The sequence below is a fragment of the Astatotilapia calliptera genome, chromosome 9, assembly GCF_964374335.1.
Source record: "Astatotilapia calliptera chromosome 9, fAstCal68.1, whole genome shotgun sequence".
Taxonomy (NCBI): Eukaryota; Metazoa; Chordata; class Actinopteri; order Cichliformes; family Cichlidae; genus Astatotilapia; species Astatotilapia calliptera.
The window spans coordinates 21,022,754-21,047,604 of NC_137430.1; the positions used below are offsets into that span (position 1 = coordinate 21,022,754).

Consider the following 24,851-nt stretch of genomic DNA (forward strand, 5'->3'; position numbering starts at 1 on the left):
GAATAGAAATGGCACTGGAGCTAAATAATTCAGATGTAGGGGTGGAATACAAAATGAGTTTTTCAAAAACTAAAAAATTACAAGCCCCTGGAAATGCTGATATTATAAAACCACAATGCTGTGAGTGATTTGTGTGTGTACATATTAAATCATTAGATAAACATTATTTCAGATCAGGATGAACAAATCGGATCTTGGAATTGTATCACATTGATCCATTTAGGTTGTATTGATTGAGTTCATGTATTAAGGATTATCATAAAAGAGTTAACACATACCACTAAAACCAAGTTGGTAAAAGTCTTTTTTGTACCTCTGGCCTTACTTTCAACACTCTAAACCACTGGATTTAAAAAAGAATCAAACTCCTCATCTTTCAGAACAGAATAGGTGACATTTACACTTTTTTACTTCTCACATTCACGCGGCTGCCCTCTGCCATTCATGCTTAGCCTCTCATTCCCCTCTACGGGACTTTTGCTTTTCACACTTAGCTAAACTTTACAAAAGAAATTCATGGGGAAGTATTAAATATTGAACAGTACGAGTAAGAGTGTAACAGCGGTCATCTGTCAGCACAGGGGATGATTAGGAAAGAACAAGATTCATGGGTAAAGGAAAAAGACTAAAGTCCTCCCTACACCAGAGCAAAAAGGAAGAGATACGATGAGAATAAAAATATCTGTTATTGATCTCCATTTTTAACCCATCCTGAAAGCTTGGAGTAGCATATCCCTGCATGAGGACTGACTAGGAGATCATGTAAACACAGTAAAACCCTGGCCCCATGTGGACTCTCTTACTGTGAGGAAGTGGAGCTTACTACTGAGTCAGTTTCTCAGTATGCCTTGTTTGTGATCATTCGAGTTTCTTAAATTCTCTGCAAATTCTCAGTCTAAAGAATTGATAACTTAACCTATGATATGAGAAGGGGAAACCACAGATATGTCCCGAAATTAAACTGGAAAGTGGTGTGAAAATCAGCACAAACCAGATATTACATAGCATAAAACAAGAAAACACAGACACATAAAAGCATGTTAATGTGAGGACCCAGAGTAGCAAGTTGCCCCTTCCTTTTAAACTGTACTTACCCTTGCTGGACTACATTTTACATTTTCATTGTTGAGCTGTGAGTGTCTAACTCAAGCAAGCTCGCTGAGAAACATCTTGACAGGACAGAAGACAACTGTCCAGATGAATACACAGCATGGTGCAGAAACTGAAGCGCTGACCCTTCAGTCATGGGGAAGCCATGGGATAGTCTCTCTAATAACCACAGAGCAGTCTTGACACTACATATTTCATACATTCCAGTGGGCTTTCATTACACAAGATCTTTTCTTTCATTTGAAAGAAAGTCCTACTCTTGGGCATAAGCTCGTACTATTGGTACCATAGCATTGTGTTGTTACCTTCTGTCACCGTGTAGCTACCATGTCCTTCTGGTTGAGACAGACTGGAGCAATTCCTGCCTGAACTGTTCACTGACAGGTAAGAAGGTGCTGACAGAACCAAACAGGGACTACATTATCCTTGCTTCACTGCACTGCTTTCTGTTTCCTTTTCATGCTCTGTGCCCTTTCCTTCTCTCTTCTTCCTTTTCCTATGATTCTGGGCCAAACTGAAATGACAGATGTCAGAAGACCTTCTCTCATATTGACTAAAGACTACGACCTTGAAAAAGGGTCAGTTTGTGTCACATCTATCAGGAGTTCTCTCTATTGCCCAAACCAGTCCAAAAAACAAAACCAAAACCTAAATATGCTCATGTAAGTTAAGTTATTAAACTATAGGAGCAGAAATGCAGTGTGCATTTACTATATTTTTTGAGTTTATATTGAAATAATTTTGTTAAAAAATTCTGTCATGATGTTGTACCTGTCAGCGCGTCACTTAATTTCAACAAAAGGGCACAAATTCAGCGACTGAAAGCTGTGGCTTACAGATGTAGATTTCTTGCAGCTACAAATTTTAAATGGCACTAACTTTACTTATTGGAAAAATGATTTGTTATTGCTACTGCTGTACTCTCCAAATTACCCAGATGCAACAAGTACAGTTCTACTTCTGCAGGATACTGGGAAATACATGGATAACCAACTGCAGCAGAATTAGACATGGCATGGTAATTACAACATTTCAGCACAGAATAATGCAAATGGATAATACAATGTAAAGCACCAAGAATGGAGTTTTTCTAGTTTCAGGGAAAAATGTCTTTGTGAGAAACAAATCCATGCAAACCTTCCCTGGAATCAAGCAGTTTCACATTTGAAACCCTCTAACAATGCCACTAAACCACCGTGTATTCTGCTGCTGGGAGTTTATAGCTCCGACAGTATTGGATTCAGAGATGAAAGAGCGGGGGTGGGTGGATATGAAAGTAAATCATGGATGATGGATAGAAAGAAAGCTGGTGAATGAGAGACATGCTGCTGCAGGAAGACATGCGCTGTTAAATGTTAGTTTGCAAAAAGGAAAGCTTTGACGCTGGGGTATCGGTGCAGGATCATTACTCTAGAGTAACCACAGTTACACTATCAGTAACTTAATGAGATACAACCTCTACAGAAGTATAATTAATCATGACACAGACCAGAGGAGCCAAGCCATACCAAAGCACACATCTTATTTCTCTTGATATGGATCTCTCTGCAGTGACTGCTTTTCATAGATTTGTCCCCTTTGGGAGGGCACCAATTAATCTTCTGCATATTAAATGTTCACTTTACCTTCCATTAGCTTTTCTTTCGGTTCAATGATGCATTATTTCTTGGACAGGATGGGTAATTTGAGGAAAACTGTTTATGCTTCATGTGAGAGCAAGGAATAGATTTGCATGACAGCAACGAAATCTTTAAGTCAACTTCAATATGTGGGCAGTCATGAATATGACAGCACCCATACAGAGGTCTGACAGTGAGAGATGGTCCTTAATTGGGTGATTGGGTGATGGTGGTAAAGAATTCAGTCAAACAAATTAGGATTTGTTTTTAGCCTGTCGTCTTTAAAGACAAAGAAATGTCTGCTTGTCATCCTTCATCTTGGTTACACAAGCTGTTGGTTGTGACATTCTCGTTTTTTCTGAATAGATTTAAAGATGAAGATAAATTAAGACAATAGTTTACAATGAAACAAGTTAAATACTTATATTAGCATGCCAACGTCATCTTTATTCAGTGATTTGGCATAGGCTACTAATATGTGCAAATTAGCACTGACCACAAAGCTTAAACTTATATCAGTTTTGATTGTTTTGCACAGATTTAGTCATATTGTCAAAAGTCTGATAAAGTCTGATAAAGGAAAACCTGTGTGTGTCGGGGCTAGCGGGTTGGACTCAAGCGCAGGCAGCGGGTTGCGTTCAGACTTTTAGCTTTATTACACACCAGGTGCTATTTACAAAAGTGAGGGATTGGGGAAGGGCTTCCACGGGTCCACGGGTAGAAGAGGAAAGGGACGGATGCTCCAAACACGCGGGGTCTCAGCCGCTCCTTACACTCCGCTCTCAACTCACTCACGCTCAGATTGTGGGGAAACAGGAAGGGTCCGGGGATCTGGAGACAGGAAGGACAGCAATCACTAACGATGCGTGACACAATTCACCAATCTATAAACTGGGATTCTCACTAACGTGGTGATTCAATGTTCCAGTGACGAGAGGCTCTGAGGTCCTTTAGTAGGGTCCGGGAATGGTGCTAAGCTACAGGTGATTGATTAGTGGCAGGTGTTCATGCCAAGGGCAGGAGCCCAAAGAGAGCTCCGCCCCGGCCGAGTGCTGCAGCAGTGTTGCCAACTTAGCGACTTTGTCGCTATATTTAGCGAGTTTTCAGACCCCCTTAGCGACTTTTTTTCTAAAAAGCGACTAGCGACAAATCTGGCGACTTTCTCTGGTATTATTGGAGACTTATTTATGACGACTTTTTGACGTGAAAACGCGTATCGCTCTTACTCTCAACAAGCAGCGGTGCTGCCGCTCACAGGCGGAGGATAGTCCTCCCCCAGCTGCTATCAGGGCAGGAGACGTTCACACCTGTGCATTAAAACGGCAAATGAATCGCGCATGAGCGAAGCCGCTGCTCCCGCACTGACTGTCACGCAGTCAGTTCTTCTTTTACTGTTATGCTGTTTTGTGGATCACAAGGTTTAAAACTACTTATAAACACACACTCTCACACACAAAGTAACTCCACCAGAGTGCCAATTTCAGGTCACTTTTGCTGGTCCAGGCCTGGATAAAGGAGCAGTGTTGGAATTGTGACATTAAAAAACAATAATTGCTAAAAGAAATTTAATTTGTAGTTCTAAATAAATTCTAACTGTATTTAGGACGTTTTTTACTCACTTTATGTCTCTTTTCTGACGGTACCTGCTGTTGTTACCCTCTGTTAGCTGGTGCCAGGGAAACTTTCTTTGAAGTAGATGTAACACTGTTGGACTTAGCAAATAAGCTCTCATGTCATGTAAGAAGGTAATCAAACTTTTTTTTTTTTTTTGCCTGTCCCGTTTGGCTCTTTTGCCATCAGAATTGTTGTCTAAAGGCAAAGAAAGATGCCCAACGGATTTACTTTACCAAATTGACCATCCCAGCCTTGCCATAATGGTCCATTTGATTCACCTTTTATTGTTTATTTAATTTTCACTTACTGAACATGGGACAGACTTGACTGGGGGAAAGAAGGGGAGAAAGAAAGAGGGAAAGAGAAACAGCTGAGAAGAGGGACGGGGGAGAAGGGCAAAAAACAAAAACCAACAGAATGAGCAGGAAAAGAAAAAAAAGAAGAAAAAAAGAAAAAAAATGCTTGATGTGAAGAGGAAGAGGGTAACGTTTAATCCAGTGCCAGTCGCGTCTCTTTCCTTTGCATGTTTGCTTCTTCGGTAAAAGAGATCATAATAATATCTCATGATGAAATGATAAAACATAGGTATGATCCTTCATATCACGAGCGTGTAGATGCAGATGTAAATTAAAATTTGCCGCAAACACCCACGAGTTCTCTTCTCCTCTGCCTTTGGTATACTAGTTATGCAGACAGGCTCTAGCAACATACATAAAACATGCCTAGGCAGAACAGGGATGTCCATCTTTATTAAAGATGATTGGGCAACAGGACAGCTTCCACAAACTGGCACCTGCTACAATGTTTTGTTTTGTTTTTTATCAATTCAAATTTTATGAGAATGAATCAGTTACACAACCAGCAGGCATTTAGAAAGGTTGTAAGTCTATTCTGTAAGCAACCTGAGTTTTATCTGTGTCCAAACTTGATCTTCACTGATAATGCAGGCTTACAGTAAACAACAGTAGCATAGTTTTAAAAGAATGAAAATTTTATTTGAACAGACTCCACCAGAACAAAATGATTTCATTTCAGTTTCTGTTCTCGTATGACTTATGTGAGTGAAAAAAAAAGCAGGGTTATCACACTGAATGTGATACATGTGAAAACTATATCAGAGAAAACATGGAGTCTACTGCTTGGTCAAAAGGAGTGAGTAATTTTTAGATTCCTAACAAACCCCACTGGGGTGTAACTCATAGTTTTGTTTAAGCCTGAGCTTTAGAGACTTAAACATCTTATTTTTCTTTCCTAAAGATTCAATGGTGTGTACAGTTTTAACACTTCTCTAATAAAGGGCTAAATTACAGTTCTGGGACTCTGAGTAAGTCTTGATTAAATCTGGAGGCTAATATCCTCCACTCTCACCTTTGCTGTCCTTTGCCATCCTCATTTGTAATCTAGTTGGCACAGTCACCGCTATTGGTCATGGCAGTGTAATAGTGACATTAGGCGCCTTGGTTCCAGAGGGATCCACAAATGTCGTCCATAAATACAGCGTGAAAGTCACATAGCCTGGGCTGCGAGAAGATAAACGGTCCAAACACACAGAGCTTGTTAGTCACGGTCCCTAATTACCAAACGGTTCATGTAGAAATGTCCCAATTGTCCAATCTAGTTTGAACAGAAATGATGCTGGGGAAGCTGTTGCCATGCATAGCTGTAATTTTAAGATCTTTTCAAACACACTTTTTTCTTTTTCTTGCTGTGATTGATCACGAATTCCAGCAACAAACTGTTCTGTTCTTTTTATCTGATTCCCTGTCTGTCCAAGGTAATTGCTTTTCATGCTGGCACCCCCCAAAAAATGTTGACAGTATGTTAATATTTAGCAGTATTTGGATGTAATCGCTGTGTGATTCAGAAGGGGGTGAAAATTCACTGTTGCCAAGACGTACATGAGTCATAAAGTGAATCATAATGTATTACTGAGCTGACAGTGATCTTTAATAAAACCCATCATGCACATATCTCTCATAATGTAAGTGATCAAAGATGGCGGGCGTGTAATTGGATATGATTTCATTCATTAGATGATGAGCAGCCGACAAATTGGACCTTGTCCTCTGCCAGCAGTACGGGTCACAGCAATCACTCAGTCAACTTGAAAGAATCATCCAGACCCACTGTGGGATAACAGCATCATAAAAAAGTAGTATAGTTGTATATTTAGTGTCTTAACAAAGAGCCTGTGGACTTGATGGTCATGTTAGTATTCATGAGCATCAAGAAAATGTGAGTCTTCCATATATAATAGCATACCTGTGTTTATGACTCCACGTGTTTGTCCATAAAAGCCCGCAATCCAAGTTCCGCTGGGGGAACTCAGCGTTAATTATTGCAGAGCGTTAAGTGGAATACACCACTAGACAACAGCTGGTGCCGGGTGAGGAATCTGGTGGGGGAGTTTTCCTGGATTGAGTGCTCCCTTTAACCTCAGCTGTGCTGCCGTGTCACAGTCCGGCTGCCCACGATCTCAATCCTTGGCTGCAGAATAATTATATCCTCAGAAAAATGACACAGAAAGACACAAACACCCATGTTTTATATGATTTTACCAGCTATAGTCTTACTATTAGGCTGGTTTCCTCCCACAGTTCAAAGGCATGCATGTAAGGTTAACCTGTGAATTCAGGTACAGTAGACCTGTGAGACACTGGTGATCTGTCCAAGGTGTACCCACTACCACTCACTCAGTGTTAATTGGCATCGGCTCCTACCATGCTTTTGCAGTTGGATAAGTGACTGCTCTTTTCTGAAGTCTTAGTAGCTTAAAATACAGAATAAACAACGTAAACCCAAATCACCAGTCACAAAATGACACACAAGTTAAGGAATATATCAAACTGTTTTTGACAATTTTTACAATTGTCAACACACAACTAAAGCAACACATAAAGTGTATTTGACAGTTTGTAAAAATTGTCAAATACACTTTGTGTGTTGCTTTGCTTGGTAGAAAACTGTCGTATTCAAGGTGAAAAAGAGTCGCCTAACTAAACTGAATTTTATGGGGTGGCTGTGGCTCAGGTGGTAGAGCAGATCAGCTACTCATTGGAAGGTTGGTGGTTCGATCCTTGGTCTGCATGTCAAATATCCTTGGGCAAGGAGTTGCCCTCCGATGTGTTCATCGGAGTGTGAATGTAGATTAGTTTGCACTTGTGTTTAGAAGTGCTTGTATGAGTGGGGGTGAATGAGGCATGTTGTATAGAGCGCTTTGAGTACTCCAGGAGAGTAAAAAAGCACTATATAAGAATCAGTCCGTTTCAGTTCAACTGACTTCACATAGACTCTGTATAGCCTGTTACAGTTTTCCAGTGGCTCTCATCCTGTTATCTGTCCCATTTTGATAGTATAAAAGAATTTATGCCCCACACTTTTAATCAATAATAAAACTGCAGTCACCATGATCGCTTGCTTATTTTTAACTCAGTTTGGTCATCTACACCCTACCATGCACCGTGCCTCAACCAAAGTCATAATTTTAGGATCACTTCTCTAGTAGGAATGAAAACAGCATCATAACCCCAAAAATGTACTTTCCTTTAAAATCGTACAATTACAGATTAATTACATATACAATGAGCTGATGAGCTATAGTGTTACTGGCACTTCAATACAGTATGCACTCAAACACTGCCACAGTATCATGCAATGGTGCCACTGTGTGGAAGCAAGCTGCACACACAAAACCTGCACTGATTTATCTTTAAAGTGACTTACATGTGGAAAAAAAAAAAAATATATATATATATGTAATCTGCATAAACATATGTTTGAATAATGAAAATCATGTTATAATATCAAATACCATATCATAGAAAACATGTTATTGAGCCCAATGTTTGTAGTTTGCTTGTAATCCGTGCTTACAAGCTTTTTTCTTGTAGGTAGGTTAACGCTGTTTGTTTTTACTCTCTCTCCTCAATTATGCTAGCACATTCTTTTCACAAGCTGTTCACTACTCTTTAACCTGCTTTTAACTGCTTTAACAGCAATCTCTTTATGATAGGTAAAGATAACCTGCCGCTCACTGCAGCATCATAAAAAGATATGACACAATATATATCAACCCAAGGCAAGCTGTTATTTTGTGGCATTTTCTGACCTGTAGGACATTAACTGCATTTGTTGAAGGAATGGGAAAGACTACACAAGTGTAGATTTGGCTACTTAAAAAAATATTTGAGAATATATATATATATATTTCATTGTTAATTATTTATAATTGACCAATTATCCTCTTGTGGACTTTTACCCTCCAGCAAAACAGCATGGCAAATCAAAACCCAGCCCGTGTGGTGCTCATGTTGGTTGGATTGTGTACCTTTTTAGCATCCATCACGTTCAACTCGCTTTCAGGATTTGGTTTCAGATCAGGTAAATATTTCCAGAAGAATTCATTCATGTAAAAAGAACTCACTTATAGTACTGGGAAAATAACAAACTGCTTACAACAGTGCAATGCTTATCTCCCTACAGTTGTATTCAAGCAGAGCATAGAGGATGTGACACTTAAGTATACAACACAGATAACTCCTGCTCAGTGGACTTTTTTTGTGTGGGATTTCACATACTTTTGGGTTTTGGCCATGTATATATACTTTTTACTTGCACTCTGCAGAAGGTATGTCCCATTTGTTGTATTTACACATACAATTCACATGAGACTGCAATGTTTGGCAACTGCATCACACTCCAGAAATGATTCGATTTTTGTATTCTTTTATCTCATATATGAGAAATTGCATGTGGAAAATCATCCCACCTGGTCCAGAGGCAATTTAGACGGCCTCCGTGCAGTCATTTTCTCTTTAGATATTGCAGATTGTTCTCACGCTGTATTATGAGTCTGATTGTTTCCCCACAGGCACTCTTTCTGCACTCTTTCTCCCTATCTAACAATATTATCCATGCTCCCCACAGGAATGCTTATGACTGGATGTACACCATGCCAGCAGTGCTACCCCATGGCTTTCATGTCTCTATTATAATCAGCCTTTGTTTGAACATTACATGGCTGTTTCTTTATGACAGAGAGTAAGTGAACGAGCACAGTTATCCAATTCTCTAAACAAGATAATCAGCTGTATCATTTACTGTCATTTGGGCCAGTTTAAATGTCTGTTTTCTGTGTGTCTGCGTGTCTGTGTTTGTGTGTATAGATTGTTGCTGCCAACACTGATAACCTCAGTATTGATGATGCTCACCGATTACATTACCCTATTTTTCTCCTGTCATGGTCTGAAGATCTATGGAGCCTGGTTGAACAAATACCACATCACAGACCTCTGGCTCTTCAGAATCCTGGTAAAACTATATATACAGTCCAGTGAAAAGCCAAGGGCAGCCTTACTACTCCCACTGGAATTAAGAGGGTTAAGTGGCAGCCAGGTGTTGCTAATGAAATGCATTTGATTAATATTAATCGATCATCACTTTTGGTTGTTTGTTTGTCTGAAAGCATTTAGGTGTGTATTGATGCCAAAAGGCCAAAGAAAAACCCAAAAACAAGAGCTACAACTCAAAAATTACAGGCCTCAGTTAGCATGTTAAAAATTTTTATTTACTGTTCAAATTCATGGCAGCCACTTCTCAATAGTCCAGCCCAGGTCCAAACCTCAAGCTGTTTGAAATGCTGTGATGAGACATGAAGAGAGCTGTGCACAAATACCTACAAGCCCCAATTAACTGAAACAACACTATAAAGTTTAGTTGGCCAAAATTCCTCTACAACCATAATAGAGACTGAAAAAGTCAAACAGAACTTTTTTTTTCAACTTGCAGCTAAAGGTGGTCTTACAAGCTTGTGAATCATGGGGTGTACTTAGCTTTTTACACACTGCTACTATATTTTGGCCTAATTTTGTTAAATAAATAATGACACAGTGCAAAATGTCACCTGTCATTGTTTATCTAAAGAAAAAAGATACCTATAAAAAGCTATTTTTATATGGTGGTACTCACTGCCATTCAGTATTCACCTGAGCTCGTAACATAATCCAGGATGGAAGTAGGATTTAAAAGCAGTAGTAAATTCCAGAAAGTTCTTCATATAAAGGGCTAAAAACAGTCCAAGGTAGTCTATGTCAGAGTAAAGGTAAAGACAGCACTTAAGACTGTAACACCTGTACGCGTTTTATAAATGTATCAGTAGCTTTCCATTCACAGTCACTCATCCATAAAATCTGCTGGCTGTGCCAACACCATATTCATAAATCCTCATAAATAAGTCCTGGCTGTGTGGTGTCTGCGCAAAAGGCAACAGCGGTGTGACATTTGATGATTAAAGTCAGCCGAAAACAAACAAACAAAACATAAATCTGCTTCCTTTCTTGTGTTTATCTGTGAACATATTAAAAGTGTCACATGTGAGAAACTTCTAGAGTCTTACGAGCGCTTCAGGATCAACCACTGAAGCAGGTCACAACTTCCAAACTGGCTGCTTGTAATTCTGAAATGAGTCCATCATTAAAAAAAAAAAAGACTGACAATAAATTTGATAATAAAGTAGTATTCATCAAGTAAAAGAAAATCCATACACACCTGGTTCAACCCATATGGAAAAGATATATATAAATCTTATAAAGTTCGTATCTGTCTTGTGTGAAACTTATATAAAAAGCATACAAGAGTGAAAACAGATATAAGATCCCTTGAAAAATTATATAAATGAAACTTGTATGTTTTGGATACTAAAATAATATATGAAAGTAATGAGAAAGCGGCCACTTTCATGAGTAAATCATATAAGCCTGATATGATTCACTATATGAAGTAGGCCACATCTTATGCAAGTTTTTTTAGAAGGTTTTACTATTTCTTTTCCATATGGGAATACAGCAATGGTGATATTGCATTACTTTCTGGATTTAGACGCAGGCTGCTATGGATAATTCTATTGTGCATTAACATGCATTGGCTTTGGTGAGCAATATAATACTTACTTACTTCATTATATTGTACAAGGTTCAAAATGGAGTGGCAGTGTGTGCAACATGGGGGACCCTCTCTGCCTTGCTGAACCTGACGATATATTTGCAGTATCAGGCAGAAACAGCGAGATGTGACTGTTCAATGCTAGCACTGACTCTGCTTCTGATGGAGCTGCTGGTCTGGTGAGTGTGCTTCCTCGCTGTGTTCTGTAATTTCACCAGTGGTGTTTCTGGCATGAGCAGAGGGCACCAGAGGACAATCCTTTGTTTCTGTCCTCCTTTGCGTTCAGGTTTCTGTTAGAGAACTTCTACTTGGATAAGCACGTGCGTTATGTTGTGACATGCTACCCTGTGGTAATCCTGTGGTTAACAGGCACCCTGAACAACTCAGAATCTCAGGGACGTTTCATTTACGTCTTTGCAGGTAAAGTTTGCACTGAGGTGAAATTAGCATTCTTGATTTTTGAAGAAGAAGAAAGCTTTTTTCTGCACACTGTTAATTATTTATATTAAAATATTTGATCTCCTCTTCTCTTCTCAGCTGTGATCCTGAGTGCTTCCTGTATCATGTTTGTGATTCGTATTGCTCTTGTCACATGGAGGCATCACAAAGTTCCACTTTACAAAGACAGCGAACCGACTATGTCACCGGTTGAAATAGCCTTGAGACAAAGAAAAATCTTTCTATGAATACTAGCTTGAATAGTTACAATGTAAGTTTTTGTTCAAGTGTTGTGTTGGTGTTTACATTTGTGCTCAATTTTTTTGCTGGAAAATGTCATTTGATATTTTTAAAAACTGAATTGTAAACAATTTTAGATTTAAAAATGTAGAACATGAATAAATAATTGGATTGTGCTGTTTTTTAATGATGAACGAAAATGGAAATAAATGAATATTAACAAGGAAGAGGGATAAGACTATCATGCCATAATTCACTTTATTTATTTGTCTTTTTTAATGAAATGAACATTTTCTTCTATTTAATTTTCTTGTTTTTAAGTATAAATAAAATGTATATACCAAAACATAAAATCTACACTAAAACCTTTAACTTATGTGTGTGTGTGCGTGTGCGTGTGTGCGTGTGTGTGTGAGAGAGCGAGATCCTTAGTAATCAATCAAATGTTTCAAGGATATAGTATTTTTGCCTATTACAAAGACTATATAAAAATAAACAAGTAATAATCATTTTGCATATAATTTCCTTATTTGTCCCACTGAACAAAAACCATGCTGGAGATGGAAAGAAATGCACTCAGCTGTGTTGCTGACATGTCCCCCAAAAAACAACAAATAATATACTTAAACAATCTTCATACTATCCATGTTCTTTCCTAACCTCAGGTCTATGGCTATACTTTTCTCCCAGTCTAACACAGCAGGCTAAAAGTGTCTCTGTACTTTAATAACTGCAGTGTGGTTAGAACAACCGGTAAAGGCAAAATTCAATATAGGGGAATTCTTTTATAGGAAGCTTGAAAACGCACGTTGCGCCACACAGGTTCATCCTGTTGTCGTCGTTAATATGTAAGTGTGCTACATATTCACAGTTTATGGGTGTTTTTTAGTTCAATGTTCAGGTGAAGTTATTGGGTCCATGACCTCACTGCCAACACGGTCCGTTATGTGTCATGGATAAATGTTTAGTGATCTTTATGTCTCTTTTTTAAAAAAAATATGTGGGTCCATTCTGGATTCTATCACCTTTAGGTTTCATTTCCCTTCTGATAACCATCATGAGCTTAAGCTGTTAAAGCCTTGACTCTCCATGCTGGTCAAGGAGAGTCAAGGAAGCGCAGCTTAAAGTTTCTTGTAGAAATTCAACCTCTTTCAGCGAGAATAGAGGAGAGTTGAGGATCTAATAATGTTGCAATAAAGATGATTTAATTTCTTTTAAAAAAGCATCCACCCAAGCACTCTAACTTACTTACAGTTTTTTTAAATTAAATATCAGATACAAAGACTCAAACTGAATCTGATTTTTTTAAAGGCTATTAACTCAGTCATTAATACTTATAACAAAATTCTATTTTACAGTCAGCACATTGCTCTTGTGTTCTTTCCAAAACTGTACAGTTTATATTTGTCACCAAAAGGGGGCAGCATTCACTTATTTCACGTGAAATGGTAGATTACTGTGTTGCACCAGGAGATGGCACCTTGGTTCAAGCTTTCTCAACTCTCAGCATAAGATAGGAAACTGCATTGAATAAATAAAAAACACACTTACCCAATACAATACAAATCATACTACAGTGTGGGTCATACTAACAAGTACTAGTTTGTTAGGACAAGTTTGATCTTAGCCTTTGCTCGAAACATTAAACCTTAAAATCAAAGCATAACCTGGAAGAAGATAATAACATCATAGCTCACTCCCTCGCTCTCTCTCTGTTTTGTGTGGTTGTGTGTTTAAACCCAAATCCATTTTTCTTCATCTGAGTGTATTACTGTGTCTGTGATGTGAGAGCACAGAGATAATCACACACACGCTCAAGTTTTTAAGTGCCCTCTTTCTTGACGCAGCTTAAAGAACAGAATATCAAACACGCTCGCTGGCTGCGGGGAAGTGCAGCACGACCTTTGATGAGGTGGCTGAGCTGAATGGAGCTGAACATCACATGAAAGCAACAGGGTGGAAAAAAGACAATGGGGATACAATGAATGTGGCCATGGGTGGACAACGATGACCACGCAGCTGAGCGTATTTATCTCCATCTGCAGCATGGTTTTTGTTTGGTGGGACAAAAAAGAAAGAAAGAAAGAAAGAAACGCAAAATGCCGATTGTTTTTTTATTTTCATATATTCTGTGTGAGAGGCAGAAATAGTACGTCCTTGAAACATTTTCTTGATTATTTAACAAACTATTGAAATTGTAAATTTTTTTTCACTGCTCTTGGTGAAGGGTTATTTTGGTGTTTACAGACTGCCATTAAATTGCAAAACCGCCTTCTGTGGTGGGTGGACATCTGCGACCCTGATCATAAACGCACAGTGACAATTTATTTGGTTGCCTCGTTTGGAGAAAACTCTGCAGAACATTGTTTTCTCTGGCATCATAAAGCAGAACCAATTCGCTTTCAGGGTCATTGTACGTGGAGCTTGTGTTAGAGCACAGAGGAAAATCACCAATTAGAAGACATACCACTGCAATTTAGCTTTGCGTGGATGTTTCAGTAATTAATCTATTTCCAAAAGCATTGATTGGTAGAGACCTGCAATAACGACGGTCCGGCTCACAGGAAGCAGGTTTGGTTTGAACCTCTTTACTACCTTAAGGAAGTCTTTGAGAAAGCTTTGTAGAGCAGTGACAGTCACTTAACTGATGAGCTCTTGAGATTAATTGGGACTAATCATTCAATCAATGGCCTTTGTTTCCAGCTACAACTGTGAGCTTTTTTTCCCCACGTTTCTGTGATTGGAAACAGAATATATTGTGGACCATTGGCTTGAGTTTTTTTTTAATATATATAATATTTTTTACATGTTATACTCCAGAGTTATTACCACTCTATGACTTCTTATAGTCTAGCCATTGTTTAGTGAAGCCTCTCACTGCATTTTTGGCCATCTTGGGATGTGGTAGTCAAATTCTGCGTGTATGAGAAAATACGGAGTGAAATTAGATGCGTATCTAGTTCTAGTTTTAATATGGTAGACAACCAGAAACACTGTTAAGGATTACTTTAGCTCCACTGAGGTCAAGGAAGAGTGATTAAGTAGGAGGTGATATTTGGACTATGCGATCGTACCCTTGGTGCTTTGAAACCTGCTGTGAGCAGAGTGCGTGGATGATCAGATGCTTACTGGTTAATAACTTTTCAATCAGGGGTCTATCAGTATACCCTGATTAATCCTTATTTTTTATGCTAATTATGACAAATAATTTACCCAAATTAACTTCATGTTTTATTCAGTATGGCTTGAAACTAGTGATTGAGCCCATAAACAAAGCTTTTACTGAGGTCACAGAGCAAGGGAGGTGGGACGTCCTTTGGCAAACACAGGAGTCACATGCCCGTGCACTTCCACACTAGCTTCACATTTCAGACCCAGAAGCTGAGCGGCGGTTTTTATAGTCTCTACTGGTTGTGTCTGCAGTTGCTGAATCGCTTTTGCAAGAATGGAGGCAAAATGAATTAGAAAAATGCTCATATTAGTGCAGTGAAAATTGCCTTTTTGTGGTGAGATATAATAACTGTTTCTCAAAAAGAAACATTTCTGTGACTGTCTCCAGACATCTACTGGAGCAATTTTCAATTCAAAAATATAAGTAACTTAAAATAATAAGTAACTTCCTTTCGAGCAGCATGTTCCAGTAGTCGATTCGCCTCTGACAGCCTAATGTACCACCTTAGATGATTAGAAAGCTCTGGCTTTTGGCCCAGTGTTCTTACAAAAGTCTTTCTCCCAGCATTTATGAGCCAGTATCAGATCAGACAGTTCCAATCAAATTTTCTTTAGAACTTAATTTCAACTGTTCCCTCCTGGGCAAAACAAATTATAAATACCTACGAGTAATTTAAAGATGTCAGGTGAAGTCCATTAAATTGCTTCATGCCTCTGACTCCTGCACATATTGCAAAGTGACGTTATCACATCTTTCCTCCAGAGGCCAAATCCTCCCTGGAGTAAAACACTGAGTGGAAATGGTAGATGTGAAGCAAGAAATGGAGGTATTTTACTGTCTGGCTGCCTTGTAATTGTTTCTATAATCTCTAAAGACCCTTTTCTCCATAAGAGAAATAACCTAGATATGCAAATGTGCATTCCCAATTAATTTAATTCACATAATTATGCAGAGAAAAGAGATTGGGTTGGAAAAGAAGTCGCACCTTGTGCCAAGTTGTCCTCCCACTCAAACCCCCTCGCTCTGCAGGGTACAGCTAAATTAGCTCGGAATACTGAAGCATGCTCGGCTACACAGATGAGCATCAATTATCGCTAACATTTTAATGAGTGGTCTTCAGCATTTGCAATCAACAAACTGTGAGCTGGTGGTAGAAATCAATAAAAGCGTAAGTTTAAATGCAGTGACTGAATGCACAAACACGACCCTATGTCCAGCATTTATTAATGCTCCATTTTTAATTTGCAACTTCATAGAGGCCTATTTGAGCTGATTTTACTGCAGTGTACTACTACTACTACTACTACTACATTTTGTTGCTTTGCCATCAAAGTTCAGTTTAAAAGCCCCTTAAAAAGTTTAATGGACTCTAACTGATAAAAGGGATAGGAGTTTAAAGATGGCTACAGGATGAGAAAGAAACCATAGACTGTATATATGAGATGGAGGTGATCTCCTTGCCATCACCCACTAGTTAGTGCAGTCCCATCTTAAAGATTTGATCAAATCATTTTGAAACTGGACATGGTAAGCAAAGGGTGGATTTCATTTCATGTTCATGAGTTAACAGGTCATCAATCACAAAGTAGACCTACCTTTATAATGCTGTGCTTTACTGGACTTACTGACTTTAGCTGGCACCATCATTTACAAATTGAACTCCATGTTGTATTCAGTAAGACTTGAAACTAGATTGAGCCCATAAACTCAGCAGTAAAGTGTTTTAAGGTCATAGAAGCAGCTGAACGGCTGTTCTTCCTTGCAATTATACAAATATTTAGCAACATTTCCAGATTACCTTCACTTGTCTTACCTGGAAGCTAATTCCCTCTTTTACATACAGTTTATTTAAATAATACACTTTTTGAGAACCGTGCGAAAGTGTTTTATTCCTGCTCTGCATGATTTATTTATAGTCTAAAAAGAAAATTATAAGATCAAAATATTATGATCTCAGCTGCCTTTATAAATCATTCAAATTTTAGCCATTGTTAGCTTGTATGACTTTTTTTCTGTTTGGTGCTTGCTATTAATTAGAATAAAGTTAAATTCATCAGTCAGAAACTCACTTTTATGAGTTCTTTTATGAGTCATTAAATAACTCATGACTAAAAGGATTTTTATATTTATTTTGTACAACTGAGACAAAACATTAAATATATCTGCTCAGTTCTTAGCAGTATTATAGTCTAGCAGTACTCAGTATAATATTAGCACAGTGCAAACAACATAATAATACCCTATATGTTCTGCTTTTATTGCAGTAATTATGGCTCTACTGAAATTACTGGGCCTAACCTAAAGCTGTAAAGATCAAACTTTGAACACATGACTCTATGTTGGCTTTGGCTGGAAGCAAACAAATTTTGTCAGATCTCATTATTAAAACTGAACATGGTAATGCCAATTACCTTGCCAATTAGACAATTAGAATATATGTGTAAATGCTGTGAATTAATTAATCCCATGACAAGGATGCACTAATTAGCTGGTAATCCTTGACTCTGATTGCTCCATACTTATGTTAAACCCACTCAGTCCAGATATGGGGACAGCACACACCAAAGTGTGGAATCTGTAGGAATAATTATTCCTTTAAATGAATGGGTTTAAAAAAAATAGATCTGGCTAATTAGCGGCATTACTTCTCTGTCTGTGCAAATGAGCATTGACAGATGTCTTCTAGGACGCAGGCAAACCAACAAGGAGCATGTTGATGTTAATCAAAAGATATAGATTTAATTTACAGTTGTAATTAAGAGGATAATAATTATAGTGAACATGGTTCTCTAGTGGTCTTTAAATGACTTTAAAAAGACAGAAATGTAATTCGTTCATTATAAAGCGTCTAAAGTGCTGAAGAGCTGACAATTATGCTGTTATGTGTTTATATGCTTTCCTCAACTCTGATTTCAGTATAATCTGCTCATTATCACATTGCTTCCATGCAAAACTAGATGGTTGACTAAATTTGTTGCATGGCTCTAAATTGTGGAAATCATGTTAAAATACAAACCACTTTAATGTGTCACTGTTTAGACAATCATCCTTATGGTGAGGGAATCCCTTTAAGTTAGCAAAACTGGGCCTAAATTCTCAATAATTCTGAAGTGATGCAATTATAAGTGCGTGCCAGTATTTTGTAGGGTTTATCATGTGAAGTCTATGATAAAATTTCACTCTACTGAAAAAAATTTCTACAGTTTGGTTGAATTGCTAACTAGTAACTCTTTGTTGATATGTTAACTTTCTTGCAGGGGTTTGTTGTGTGACCTTCATGTAAAAGAGAAAGTAAACCCTCTTATAAGTCTAAGACTTTATATAAACAGGCAAAATAAAACGTAATCAGGCTCTTAGCTGTTCTTAAAATCAGTTAAGACCTCCGGTGAATAGCAACAAATGCTGTTATCAAAAATAAGCCAAAATGCAGAAGCAGTGTGTGAAAAACTAGCACAATCTTAATTCTTTCATAGTAATTAAGAGGATAATTAGAAGCCAGGTGCTGCTGATGAAATGGACTTTGATTAATTGATCTTCAGAAAGCGTCACCACTTCTATGAAAGCTGATGTTTTGATCATTTTGCAAGGAAGAAAGACATCAACAATGATCTTAGAGAAGCAATTATTGCTGGCCATCAATCTGGGAAGGGTTATAAGTCCAGCTTTTCATAAATAGAAAGGTTAGTCACAAGTGGAAAACATTCAACACGGTTGTCAGTCACCCAGGATTGGACAGATTGCATTGTGCCATGCATCCATTTTCTTCTACTTATCCATGTCAGGTTTTTAGGGGCGCTGCAATCTGTCGCAGCTGTCACAGGGCAAGAGGGGCATACCCCGGACAGGTCAGAATGTGCATGCATGCTATCCTCAGGGAAACTGCAAAAACCCCAAAAGCTACATCTCAGATTCTTACAGAGTCTGAGATGTAGCTCATGACAGTAAATCATGATGACAGTTGTTTGAAAAGGTGGCCAGGAGAAAGAACATGGCATGGCATAATGCACAACCAAAATTTATTGGAAACTGGGTCATAGAACAAGAAAATGATCACAAGCACAGCAGCAAATGTACAACTGAGTGGTTGAAAAAGAAAAAAATCAGGGTGTAAAACGTGTCAGAGTCTAGACCTCAACCTGACTAAAATGCTCTAGTGGGACCTGAAGAGAGCTGTGAATAAATTAATGTCTGCAAGACTTAATGAACTGAAGCAACATTATAAAGATGACTGGGTGTGATGGCCTCAGCCACACATGGGTAAAAGCAGTCCACACACTCACCACATTAGTTTGGTTTGCAGTTAAACATGCATTTCAGTAATATAATTCAGTCATTTCTCTGCTTAAACCTAACAGATATTATGAAGTGCACACATAATTAGTACTGGTGTTTGTTCTGTCCCCTATTGTAAATAAATGATTTGGCCAAACCACTATAAAAGGTTACCCTCCTGTGTCTTTGTGTTTAGGTGAGTTTGTGAGTTTAGTTGTGTAAACTTTGTGGGTATTTAAGGTTTTATATGTCACTTTTTGATTAGAGTTATATTTAGCTGATCTCTTTTATGGCCCCATTCATTATATTTTGAACTTTGTCTTTTTTAACTCCATTTGGGGGGGGGGGGGGGGGTGTCAAGATTTAAAAGCAAACAAAAAAAACCACTGCCTTTGCTGCTTGGTCCTTCACAGTGGGTCAAAGGTCCTCCACAGTGATGTCAGAGACTGACAGATTCATACAGAAAACAGTTACTTTAACTTATTGTCGATAGAGCTGGTTCTCCAAGCTATTGAATCATGGGGTGTACTTATTTTTTTAGAAAAATATCTTTGCTCTCTTATAACCTCAGCACACTGCATACTTGAATATTAACGGCCCTAGAGGTCAATTCTGTCTAATGAAATGTTGGCACAAGTTGGCTTAGATGTCCTTCATTACTTACTGCAGCCAAAATGGGGCCTCTAATGTTATTGTGATTCTAGGAATAGTAAATCAAGCTGTCAGATAAATATGTTGTTTCTGTTTAGAAGCCACTGTAATTGGGAAATTTCAGCAAAATGTCCTATGTAGGCAATAAAACCATTCTTTACTCGGTCACTCAGGCACGGCTGGCTGCTGGCGGAGCTCACGGGCGCGTCACTGCAACTCCCCCTGGCTTCTGCTCCGCGGCTGCTGAGTGAGCCCTCATCTGGGACTCTCCTCAGCTCTTTCTGGGACAGTGGCGCGGCTGCCCCTCTGTTGGTCTTCCTTGGTCTCTTGTGTTCTGGGGGCCTCTGGATGTCTGGAGTTTTGATCTCCTCCATACCTGCTTCATGCCCTGGAGGACGGGGCTGTGGCCCCCCCACACCCTCTAGCAGATCATTACATGAAGGAACCTTTTAAAAAACAAAAAACAAGCGCGTCCATGCTCACAGGTGTACACACGGGTGATCACACCCACAAACTACACCCTTTTTGGCTCCTACCTCAAAGCACACTGTGTTCTGTTGATCTTATGTGCTGCACAATAATGTTTAATATTTAGTATTTACTGTCATATTCCCATATATCATTGTGATGTTGTTTATTCTATTACTCTTGTTCTCTTCTGCTTGTTTTCTTTTTTCTTTCTCAGCAGGTGACCCAGGTGATTGATATATGCTTTTTTTTTTCTTTTTTCTTCTTTTTTTTTCTTTTTCTGCTCATTCTGTTGGTTTTTGTTTTTTGCCCTTCTCCCCCGTCCCTCTTCTCAGCTGTTTCTCTTTCCCTCTTTCTTTCTCCCCTTCTTTCCCCCAGTCAAGTCTGTCCCATGTTCAGTAAGTGAAAATAAAATAAACAATAAAAGGTGAATCAAATGGACCATTATGGCAAGGCTGGGATGGTCAATTTGGTAAAGTAAATCCTTTGGGCATCTTTCTTTGCCTTTAGACAACAATTCTGAGGGCAAAAGAGCCAAACGGGACAGGCAAAAAAAAAAAAAAAAAAAAAAAGAAGTAAGGAACAGAGGTGATTTGAGTGGCTTTGAACTTGGCATGGTTCTTAATGCTAAAAGATCTTGTATTACTGCTGATTTACTGTGATTTTTCCCATGCAACCACTTCTACAATTTAGAAAGTGGTTGCATGGGATCTCCATTTGCTGTTTGTGCGTTGTGAAAAATGTGAAAAATGGCCACACTGCTTTAAGTTGATGGGAAGGAAACAGGAACTTGTTAACTCCTTGTTACAACAAAGGTATGCAAAAGAGCATCTTTGAATACATAACACGTTGAACCTTAATCACATCAGCGGCAGAAAACCCCTTCTTGTCAGCTAAGAGCAATAAACTAAGGGTGCAAATCACAAGAGCTCATCAAATTCTACAATAGAAGAGAGTGGACAATGTAAAAGTATTGCCTGGTCTGGTGAGTGTTAATATGGATCAAAATCTCTAAGGAATGTTTCAAACACCTTATTGAATCTGCATGTTGTAGAATTAAGCCAAGGGAGATGGGTCCAACTAGTCCAGCTGGGTAGTCGGAAGCTGTGGCTAATAAAGTGTCCAGTAACAAGTAAACTAATGAAGCTCATGCGCAAGTTCAGATAGATAGATCTATGGCCTCACATTTGTCTGCTCCCAGGTGCTGTCAGCTTAATCTAAGCTTATCACTTCCACTTTCCCACACTGTCAAACTGTTTGTGTCATCACTGGTCTAGTCCAATCAACTTCTCCCTAGGTTAATAGCACTTAAATATAGTCCATCTCTTTGGTAATATGTCAAACTACTGCTATGCATCTCACTTCACTGCAAGCCTACTGATTTAAAAAAAAAAAAACTGACTAGCTTAGTTATTTATCTTGAGTGGCTTGTGCACAACAGATTACAACATTAGAATTTATTACAAAAAACCTTCAAGGCCTTTCCTCAGTTAGCCAGCAGAAAACAGTGGGGAACACAATAATCTAATAATGTGATTCCTACTACACAAATGGTCTCTTTTTCATAAACACAAACTGCACAAAAAGACTCACACTGCACTGTGCGCAAACAGAGTATTCAAGATTCAGGCTTTATTCCACAGAAATGCTTTTTGTTTGTACATGAAGTTCCATTTAATGACGTTGACCCAGCAAGACCCTGAATGAGAGGGGTCTATCTCTTTGCAAGGTTTCTAATGTTAAAAGATTGCAGGCTTGACTTCTCCCTGAAAAGCTCTGTGCAGCTGAGGAACGGGGCGACGCAAAAATTGTCAGCTCTTTCTTGGCTCCCTTTTCATATTTGTCATATGAAGCACTTAGAACATAAAAGGATGCTTATTGTCTCCAGATCTCTAAAGATCTAAGCAGGCTCTTTTAAAGTGGTAGTACGAGAAAAAAACGAAAAAAAAAAAACGAAAAAACCCCCAAAAAAAACCCATTCTTTACATCCCTTCAACCATTCTCTACTATAGGCAACTCTTTTAAATATCTTACAGAGAAATATGTAGAAAAACAAATGCAGAAAATTACATGCTGATATGTTGTATAAAATATGGATGTAGCCACTGTGATGTCAGCCGCTGGTTTGTGAAACTGAGCATTCTGGTCATCATCATAATCAAAGCAGAAACCAATTCAGTTGAATTCAGTTCAGCACGGCTTTATTTATATAGTGCCAAATCATAACAACAGTTGCCTCAAGTCGCTTAATATTATAAGATAAAGACTGTACAATAATAGAGAGAAAACATACAAAACTCCAACAGTTAGATGCCCTCAAAGCAAGCACTTGGCGAAAGTGGGAAGGAAAAACTCCCTTTTAACAGGAAGAACCAGGCACCATCTGCTGGAATAGGTTTCTTTCAAACTGAAAGAAACAAAGATAAAATAAATCCAAGTAACTGTTTCAGTGCAAATGGTAAACCCAAGTCAGGAGACACTAAAAATAGCAGGAAATGAGAATCTAGTAGAGAATAAGGTACATGAGCAATCTAACAGCCAGTAGCCCATTTTTATTCATGTTATGCAGAAGACAATTAGTTACAGCGCCATATTTGCAAAAGCATCTAGTATTCAAGTGATAGCATCTCAACAGCCCTATCTGCCACCAAGGACACACATTTCCGTTGGAGCCCGTTCAGGTAAAGCGTTTGTGTGAACGTTCACTCTTTTCCGTTTCATTTCGTTTCACCAACACAGGATTTGTTCCTGATTTAGCAGGAACCTTTCCTCAACGTAAATTTTGTTTGTCCAACCAAATACAGCAAATTTCTCTGATTGTGTTGAAGCGGCCGTTTAATCTACAAGTGAAATGGATTTCTGCCACAGTCACTATTGTTTTAAATGAATTTTAATGTCGAGGGAAATATTCCTAGAGCTGGGAGAATTATGGTAAATAGCGATTTTCATGGGCTCAGTGGATGCTGTTTTGAAATAGGGCTCCGAGCTGTGTCAGTGTGGTGCATAATTTAATTTAAATTTCTGTAAGATTAATGTAGGGTGAAAATTACACGCTCGCGGGATCGAGACCTGTACTAAAGGCCGTAAGAAATGCTGGGAAAGAAGACCGGCTCATCTTTCTAAATTAGATGTGTCATTGGTGACTACATATTAAGCCTACTGACAAGGCAAGGCAAGGAGCTTACAGATGGAGGCAAAAAATAGGACAGTATACCCTCGCTGTATGGTGTCTGGCAACAGAAGCGAGGGATCAATTTCAAGTATATGACTCACTGTACCCCAAAGGTCCAGGGTCTCTGATTGCAGCAAATTACAGCTTAAAGGGTCCTTCATACTGTTACACAAGTGCTCCAGACACACTGGCTGATGTCTGTGATGACATGTGATGCACTGGGCAGGGTTGGGGTGTGTATCAGAGTGTGTGTGTTGTTGGAGGGCAGCGGGCTTTAGTTCTTCCTCCCACTATTTATTTTTTTTACCAAGCAGGGTGACGGGGGGATTCGAGTGAAGCAGCCAATGTGTCAGATATATAAAATGAAGGGAAATAATTATGCCCTGACAGCAAACTGCATGCATGTGCCTCAGCTGCTAAGCAGTGCAAGGATGCCTCCTCAAAGAATATGTTTAATGAATTTCCTGGCTGCAGCAAAACAATATCAGATGAGCTGGTGGAAGTCCAAACCACGGCGCTTCCCAAGCTTCTGTTCAAAAATGCTAATGTGATTTTAAAATAATATGAAGCTTCAGCCTGTTTTACCTTGGATGGTCCCTGGGAGCAGTATGGATGGCTTCTCTCATGCTTTCGTGGCACATGACCTTGAGTGCTTTATTAATTTCCTTATTTTTTTAGGGCAAGACCTCGGGCTATTCACCTAAAAGATGAGTCAGGGGATCACTTGAGGCATTAAATCTCAAATTAGACAATTTCCAGTTAAAAAGACTTAAATAGTTCATTAACTGCTTTAATTATATATTTTTTTTGGCGGAAGAATAGTTAAATTACAATTATCAAATTAGCCTCGTTGCTTTATGTGAAAGCTTCCCTTTCAATTAGTCAAAAGGTTGGAATTATTTAAGATCTTTGGTGACCAAAGTCTGGTTAGCATCCAATCGTGTCAGGATCGTTCAGGGGAAAACCTCCATGCTGGATTACAGATAGGACTTTAATAAGATAAACGCAGGAGAGATCGTCTTGCGGAATAATCCAATTGTGAAGTGGAGATGCTTTGAAAATGCTTCACTCAAACTGGCATTTAACCACTTGAATTAGAAGTCTTATTCACAACGAGGATAAACTGTGCTGGAACAATTGGTTTCTCAGCTGAAGG

At 38.7% G+C, this 24,851-nt stretch overlaps 1 protein-coding gene and 1 long non-coding RNA gene across 2 annotated transcripts in view; one reads left to right on the forward strand and one right to left on the reverse strand.

The window, feature by feature from the left end:
- Positions 1–3,361: 3,361 nt before the first annotated feature.
- The window catches only part of LOC113029811 (uncharacterized), a 61,934-nt gene continuing 40,444 nt past the window's right edge, over positions 3,362–24,851 (reverse strand). The window contains exons 2-4 of the long non-coding RNA XR_013911303.1: positions 6,606–6,830; positions 5,712–6,469; positions 3,362–3,560 (exon numbers count right to left, since the gene is read on the reverse strand). This is a non-coding gene — a long non-coding RNA (uncharacterized LOC113029811). The remainder of the gene's footprint in view (positions 3,561–5,711; positions 6,470–6,605; positions 6,831–24,851) is intronic.
- LOC145430952 (uncharacterized) lies at positions 8,097–12,469 on the forward strand. The gene is made up of 7 exons (XM_080306045.1): positions 8,097–8,723; positions 8,826–8,970; positions 9,270–9,383; positions 9,509–9,653; positions 11,313–11,461; positions 11,569–11,702; positions 11,820–12,469. The coding sequence occupies exons 1-7, from the start codon at positions 8,618–8,620 to the stop codon at positions 11,966–11,968; spliced, it is 942 nt and encodes a 313-aa protein (XP_080162171.1). The 5' UTR covers positions 8,097–8,617; the 3' UTR covers positions 11,969–12,469.

Bases quoted from the DNA above. Each gene is read 5' to 3' on its own strand.
- LOC145430952 (XM_080306045.1), top strand. From the start codon at position 8,618: ATGGCAAATCAAAACCCAGCCCGTGTGGTGCTCATGTTGGTTGGATTG. The intron at 11,462-11,568 runs GTGAGTGTGCTT...CTTTGCGTTCAG, and splicing joins CTGATGGAGCTGCTGGTCTG to GTTTCTGTTAGAGAACTTCT. The intron at 11,703-11,819 runs GTAAAGTTTGCA...TTCTCTTCTCAG, and splicing joins TTTCATTTACGTCTTTGCAG to CTGTGATCCTGAGTGCTTCC.